The sequence below is a fragment of the Archocentrus centrarchus genome, chromosome 21 (genome assembly GCF_007364275.1).
Source record: "Archocentrus centrarchus isolate MPI-CPG fArcCen1 chromosome 21, fArcCen1, whole genome shotgun sequence".
Classification (NCBI taxonomy): domain Eukaryota; kingdom Metazoa; phylum Chordata; class Actinopteri; order Cichliformes; family Cichlidae; genus Archocentrus; species Archocentrus centrarchus.
The window spans coordinates 8,572,525-8,580,680 of record NC_044366.1 but is presented as its reverse complement, the minus strand read 5'-3'; the positions used below and the strand labels follow the sequence as shown (position 1 = coordinate 8,580,680).

Below are 8,156 nucleotides of genomic sequence, written 5' to 3'. Positions count from 1 at the left end.
TGAAACCAGGCAACATTTTTTCCAATCTTTTTTGTCCAATTTTGGTGAACCTGTGTGAATTGCAGCCTCAGTTTCCTGTTCTTAGCTGAGAGGAGTGACACCCGGTGTGGTCTGCTGCTGCTGTAGCCCATCTGCTTCAACGTTTGTGCATTCTGACATGCTCTTATACATATCTTGGTTATAATGATTGCTTATTTGAATTACTGTTGCCTTCCTATCAGCTCAAAGCAGTCTGGTCATTCTCGTGCATTTCTTATAGAATTTAACTTGATAAAAAAAACCAAGAAAAGTCTATTGATTTCTAACAGCTCAGCCAACTTGGCTTAGTACTTTTAATACAAATGTGATATTGAGTACGGCCTGATATGTATGCCTGTCTGTCTGCACAGATTTTTATCTGTATGATGCTGGTTATGTCCGTGGAGATTATAGTGACAGAATTTTACAGATCTGCGTATATTATCAAAATAAGGGATGAGTTGACATTCTGAACACTACGATTTTACCCTGGTTACAGTACAAACCCTTAATTCCTGCTCTGTTTAATTAGCTACTACACATAAATGTTCATTTCCAAAATGTAGTGGGTGAAGAGACTACTACCTTACTGTTAAAATTGTAATATATTCACAAAGCCTGTAATGAGACAGACAACAAATTATTTACTGAAAAGCTTGGACACACAATTGATTTACAACATGAGGTTTATATTTCTTGATAAGTTTGTTACTAAACAAATAAGCTTACGCGCATGCACGCACGCATACACGCATACACACAGGCAATGCGTACAGACAGTACATTGCATATGGTTGGTATAAAAGACAAAGTTCCCACCACAGTGTTATAATTATAAATGTGAGAGGAGACATCTCATTTCTGTGTTTGCCATTGCGTATAGAGCACAGATGATGGCATTATAGTTAGCACAGTCCTCAATGACCAACATTTACAGAAATGTGATAATATGGCTGTGCGATGTTGTAGAGCCAAAATGTTGCTCTTCCCTTTCATCGCATTCCATTTTCTGGGTTAAATGGAACTTTGGCACATGGATACAAATTACAGTTAGCATAGTCACATTTTTCCCCCAAATGTTGTGTGTATATATTTATGTTCATAAGAATGAAAGCTGGAGAAGATAAAGAATGAACACAAAGCCTCTGACACTGTGTAAAATGAATGAGCTCACAAATAAAGTGCTTTAAATCACTAGTTAATGTCTGGATTATATCTGTATGTAGAATGCTGCTGGTCTCAACATGTTTTATGTATTCTATGTCTTATTCAGGCTCATCCAAGTGTTGCACAGTGTGGGATTTAAAGTATCCCTAAATATTGGCTGCATAAAACATACGCCTAAATTTGCATCTTTCAAATTACTTTGCTCAAGTCTCATTAAAATCTCTTAGAAGAAATCACAAAAGTTTCCAAAAAAAGGGCCTTTGTAAGCCTCTAAAGGTATTTTCCTTGATTATTGACCTGCAGCCGCACTGTACTTATCTTGTGTGAATTAAAGGCTGTAACAAGTGTGCAAATGACAAGTTCTTTTTAAAACACTCCTGCAGTATATTATGTACTGGTGTATGTACTGCAGTTTAAAGTTGAAATTAGATTTGACATTCTAGTTTACATTCTGCATGGTGGGGATATTGGAAGAGAAAAGCTGCCCAGTGCAGTGAAGTTTTTAATAATCTTTGGTACATGCCAGTTTGTGTGTCAGTATTCAGTAAATGACTACTATAAAAGTTTTTTTTTTTTTTAAATTTATGTACAACATGATTTAATGTACATGATATAGTTACAGAGCATCAATATATGAAGACTCTAATCTTTTCTTCTGTTTCAGCTCAACTTTATTTGTTTGTGAACATTGTGCGGGTTCTGGCCACTAAAATACGAGAGACAAACGCAGGGAGATACGACACCAGGAAACAGTACAGGTTTGAACTAACTGTATCTAGAACACCATTCATTCTGTGCTCAGGGCTGGAGTTTGCTGTAAATTGTCTAATGTCTATATATGCCATGCGAATGAATGAATGCGAATGTGAATGCCAACACTGTTGATTGCAGATGCCGTTCATCTATCTTTCATTGTATTTGTCAGGTCTGCTGTTTTGTCATTGTCACAGTTATTAGCTGTAATGTGTAAATGCCTTGAGCCACTCCTCATTTCTTTGTAGTTTGCTAGGAAAAGTGAAAATAGGTGCAAGAATTTATTGAAATACTATATGTGCAAATAAATCAAGATACAGCATATAAGGCAAAAATGGATCCATCCATCCATCCATCCATCCATCCATCCATCCATTCATCCATCCATCCATCCATCCATCCATCCATCCATCCATCCATCCATCCATCCATGTTGGAAAATCAAGCCAATCAGACACTTTCTAGATGGTATTACATGGTGGATTATAATCTGATGATACTTTTATATGTTCATAATTCTATCAAGTTTGACAAGAGGGGGAATCTTGTCAATCTGATGGAAATCCATTGTCCCTGCTTCCCTTCCCAGATGCATCTGCAGGTCTCTTTGCTTTTCTCATTTCTCAAGGACATGACTTTCAGATGCTATTCATTTGCTATAGATAGTTTATAGACCTGTCACTTATTTTTCTAGTTAATAAAACATGTTTGGTTATGTGGGAAACCCCAGTTCTCTGAAATCTGAGTGAGACATGGGGCCTGTGCCTGTATGATTATGGTTGACCATCTTTCCCTAAGATGAAGAGTCAACCCACAAGCAGCTGGGCAAGGTCAGGATGTGACGTCCCTTACCTTTCTGCCACTAGCGTCTCTCTTCTAAGAGAATCCAGTGGGAATCATAACTAGTAATGCTGAGTTTTGACAGCTAGTGAATAGCTACATAAACACAAGCTCACTTAATGTGACAGTTTGATAAGGTGTGAATGTGCAATGACACGACAATGGGTTACCGGAAAAATTTTATAAATGACCAGAAAAAAATCTAATAAATATTACAGTGTACATTCAGGGGTTACTTTGGTAGCTGCATCGCTTAGGAGCTCTAGTGATCTTCACAGTAGGGGGCCTAATGTGGGGCCAGGGGACCCCGTGTTCTTGAAGTGAATGGGCTGTATTAGACAGACAGGGTAGTAGTGGCGAGCACTACTTCTCATTTTTACCATACACATGCAACATTCATGCAGATGAGTAAACACTGATTAACACATTCATAAGCACTAGATGCCTAACTCAAACAGATACTCTCACCTTAAACTTTAACAGAGACTTGACACTGGAATATAATTATTTCTGCTGTGGGAGCTTGAATTGAATCCCTGGAGTGTCTCTATAAAATTAGTTGTAGCCACACATGCACGTATGCGTGCACACACATTTCAACATTTGCAATTATCACCATTTTCTCCCCTGCTGGTGCTGGCATCAGTGTGTCAGATAAAAACATTATAATTACAGTGTATTATCTGACAGGGGTATGGTGCTGAATGCCGCAGGCGAGGTCGTTTTGTGTAGATGAACAGACGATTTATCAGAAGAAAATTATTGTGATCCAGTGCAGCAAATTGGAAGCCTGGAAGATCATCCAAGTATAGGATGTTTCATACATACATTTTTTTTAAAGTTTTGTTTTCAAAGTGAAAAATAGAAATATGAGGACACAAATCAATAAATTAAACATCAGATATCACATCAAAGCAACTCACTTACAGATCCAGTCTACAATTGATTCATACCATCTGGCCATAAGAAAAAGGTATCAAAATCCAACATTAAAAAATATAATAAAATCACCACTATTATTGTGGCAGAGGAAAGAAAACAAGAGCTAAATAAAATTTGTTGATCCATTTCCCCTCATAAAGTTGACCAAACAGCAGCAGACTTCTTACCATTATTTGATTTCAGGAAGCAACTTTAATCATTCGTATATTTTTAGATGTCATTATTTCAGCTTGGAATTGGTTTTTGTTTTCTCAATAAACTCATCAAAAAGAAATTATTTCCAACTGAAGAAATGTTTCCCTTATTTCCATGGTGTAGTAGCAAATAAATACTTTCCATCTTTCGGTTTCCTTTTCTCTCTTTATCATCACCCTTCTTCTTTGTTTCCTTTCCTTTCGCCTCACTTAACCTTTCTTACCCTCATAGCTGTTCCTTCTTTCTCTTAATTTTCCCAGTTTGTTCCTCTTACTCTGCCTATTTAGTCCTCTTTCTTTCTAGGTATCTTCTATTAATCCTCCCCTACTAATTATAACCAAGCCATGCATTGGCTAATGTTACTAAAATTTTAATCTATCAAGTACACCATTTTCCTGCGCTATAAAAAAGGTAAACTCATCCATCCATCCATCCATCCATCCATCCATCCATCCATTCCATCCATCCATCCATCCATCCATCCATCACAGTGGGGTGTTCCCAAGCTGAGAGATATAATAACTCCAGCATGTCCTGGGCCTGCCCTGGGGCCTCCTCTCAGAACACTCTTGAAATGCCTCAGGAGGTGTCCAGGAGGCGTCCCAGTCAGATGGTGGAGGAGCAGGCCAGCTCTACTCTGAGCCTATCCTGTATGACTCAGCTACTCACCGTATCTCCAAGGTTCAGTCAAGGTAGCCCTCAGAGGCCATTTCCAGTGCTTGTGTCTATGACAGTGGTTCTCAAATCCAGGCCTCATGGCCCAGTGTCCTGCAGGTTTTAGATGTGTCTCTGCTTCAACACACCTGAATCACATATAGAAGTCATTAGCAGGACTCTGGAGAACTTGACTGCATACTGAGGAGGTAATTCAGCCATTTGATTCAGGTGTTTTGGATCAGGGACACATCTAAAACCTGCAGGACACCGGGCCACGAGGCCTGGATTTGAGAACCACTGGTCTATGATGTCATTTGTTGTGCTACTACTCAGAACTCATGGCCATAGGTGAGAATAGGAAGGGACTGTAGACTGAATTGTAAATCGTTAGCTTCGCTCTCTCCACCACACCAGATTTCAGATTTATTTAAAATAAAGTGGCAGCTAATCTGCTGTTTTTTCTTTGTCTCCATGCTCTCTAATTATCATGTGGTTTTCTGGTCTCCTGGGCTAGTCTTTAGTGATATTGCCGCATCAGTTGTTTGGGTTGGTACAATGCTGGTGTAACTGATGACACTAAAATGTAATTCTAATGCACTTATATCAGTCAGTGAACATGTTGCACCTTCAGTCAGGGTCGTTTAGCTGTAGGGCACCCATGTTTTGAAAGAACCATTACATAATATTCTTGTAGTAAAAACCTGAAGAACTGACAGTGAAATGGTTAAATGGACTGTATCGGTGTCTTTAAATAAAAATTACTGTAATAATTACTGTACTTTAAAAAGTTGAATTAATAAATTTAGTGACCATGAGTACAGAATTTCATAGTATGGCTATGAGACTGCATGTTGAATTAAAATATCACTTTATTTGGTCATTAGCATAAGCCAAGCCAAATATGCTCTGATTGATTTTGAACAAAAGCCTACAGTGTATTCCCTACAGTATGAATCCTGTGGAAGCATATGGGTGGAATAATGAGATGAATGATGAAAAAACGAGTCTGTGTTTGATTTTTTTTGTTTCTAAGGTCACGCAGTCCTTACTAAAAATGGTAAACTAAGCCTTTTAACCTTTATGGACATGACAGTTTATTCTTTGTTAGCAGGAAAGACAGAGAAATAGATCACTGCTTGTTCTTAGGCCTATCTATTTGTACGCCCGGTGCATCGACATCATGCAGAATTTTATTATTTGTTTTTGTTTTGCATTATTAAAATCCATGTTTGGCCTAATCCATGTTTAGCCTTGTGTGTTGTGTGAAAATAAAGTTTTGATTTCAATCTTTGGAGAGAAAAATGGAGTGTGAAAATTTAAGGGCATACACATTTACAAGCTGATTTCTAAAGGATAATTTTAAAACATTCAGAGTGAAATGTTTTTTCGGTATTGGTGACCGAGCATCAGTATTCATTCAGCCCCTTAGAAATTTAATTATATTTGGCCAAACCATTTCTATTCTTTGGTCACACAGTTTATCTGCAGTTATGATGCATTCAGAGTAAATGTAAAGCAAAGTTTCAACCTGTTTTTCTCATGTGAAAACAGTCACTGGAGTGCTTTTAAACTTTGGCTTTATAACAGCTAATGTTATTCCAAAAGCATAACCTTGAGCTTGGAATTAAGTAACAGTACAGTAACATATTTTAAGAACCCATCTTAGCCCTCTCCTTTTTGTTGTGCTACTCAGTATAAACAAAATCGAATCATACAACTTTGGCTGCCCACAACTGGGGAAAAAAAAAAATAATCCAACAAGCTTGTTCTTGGAGATGTTAAGAGAATCTACAGTTTATGGAAGAATATAAGCTTCCATGACCCAGTGTCAATTGAATTAATCACAAAAGTTGAAACATTTTGAACTCATAACTGGTATTATCACATTCTTACTGCAAATTTGGGAGTGGGTATTTGCATCACCCATTGCAAATTTGCATACATTTGCATAAGCTTTGTATACATATTTAGTCTGAATACAAAATAAGACCGAAAGGACACAGTGTGTTACTTATCAGTATGGATAACTCCTCAACTGTTAGATTTGGTTCCCTGGAGTCATGTACAGTATGCTGCTCCTAACCCTGAGGCAACCATGGCCCATTGGTCACATTAATTACACAATAATGTAGGAACACCCACTTTAGTTGTGCAGGGATCTGAACCTGCTAAATAGGAGCACACGGGAGGATCCTAACTTTCAAGGCTTGAAATTAACTTCAGTTAATTTAATGATGGACTTTTTGTTGTGCACTGACGGACATTTGCTGTACAGGAAATTCCATCCATCCATCCATTTTCTTTCACTTATCCGGGGCTGGGTCATGGGGGGCAGCAGCCTAAGAAGAGAAGCCCAGTCCTCTCTCTCCCCAGCCACCTCCTTCAGCTCTTTTGGGTAACCCCAGCCAGCTGAGATATATAATTTCTCCAGCATGTCCTGGGCCTCCTCTCGGTAGGACATGCCCTGAACACCTCGCCCAGAGAGGAGGCATCCTAGTCAGATCTAAACTGGCTCCTTTTCATGTGGAGTAGCAAGCGACTCTGCTCTGAGCCCCTCCCAAATGGCTGCACTCCTCACCCTCTCTCTAAGGGAGAGGCCAGCCACCCTTTGGAAGAAGCTCATTTCCACTGATTGCCGCTACCCAAACCTTGTGACCATAGATGAGGGTAGGGATGTAGATTGACCAGTAAATTGACAGCTTCGCTTTCACGCCCAGTTCACTCTTCACCATGACTTAGCGTCCGCATCACTGCAGACACAGCCCAAATCCGTCTGTTGATCTCCCATTCCCTTCTCCTGTCACTTGTGAACAAGACCTGAGATACTTAAACCCCTCCACTTGGGGCAGCAACTCGTCCCTGAGCCAGAGAGGGGCACTCCACCCTTTTCCTGCTGAGGACCATGGCCTCAGACTTAGAGGTGCTATTTCTTGTGCCAGCCGCTTCACACTCAGCTGTGAACCACTCCACTGCGACCTGGAGGCAACTTCCTGATGAAGCCAGCAGGACCACATCATCCACAAAAAACAGAAGAGATTCTGAAGCTGCCAAAGTGGAAGCCTTCCACCATTTGGCTATGCCTAGAAATTCTGTCCATAAAAGTTATGAACAGAATCAGTGACAAAGGGCAGTCCTGGCAAAGTCAGCCTCCCTCGGGATGCTCTCGATGTTCTGATCTGATGATACGATTACACAATCGATCATCAACCTGTGACCTAGGGTGTCCTGGTGCTATGTGCACTTATGGACATCCTTTTTTCAAACATGGTGTTCGTTATGGACAAACTGTGGTTTGCACAGATGTCCAATAACAAAACACCATTCACGTTCAGATCAGGCAGGCCGCTCCTCCCAATCACGCCCCTCCAGCTCTCACTCATTGCCCACATGAGCATCCCAGTAGGATGATGGAGTCACCAGATGTAGCACCCTTGAGCACCCCGCCCATCGGCTTCAAAATGGGTGTGTCACGGTGTGTGTGTGGGTATGTTTTTTTTTAATTTGTTAAGGAAGACACCTAAATACTTTAGTTTAAAAATAAAACATTTAATATATTAAAGAATCTGAAGAATTTCGTGTACAGG

General features: G+C 39.6%; 1 protein-coding gene across 1 annotated transcript in view; it reads right to left on the bottom strand.

Annotated features, from left to right (window-relative positions):
- Window positions 1-7,033, bottom strand: part of LOC115800635 (uncharacterized) — a 30,166-nt gene extending 23,133 nt beyond the window's left edge. The window contains exon 1 of the mRNA XM_030758116.1: window positions 6,950-7,033. Coding sequence (XP_030613976.1) covers window positions 6,950-7,033 — 84 coding nt within the window. The remainder of the gene's footprint in view (window positions 1-6,949) is intronic.
- Between the last annotated feature and the right edge of the window lie 1,123 nt (window positions 7,034-8,156).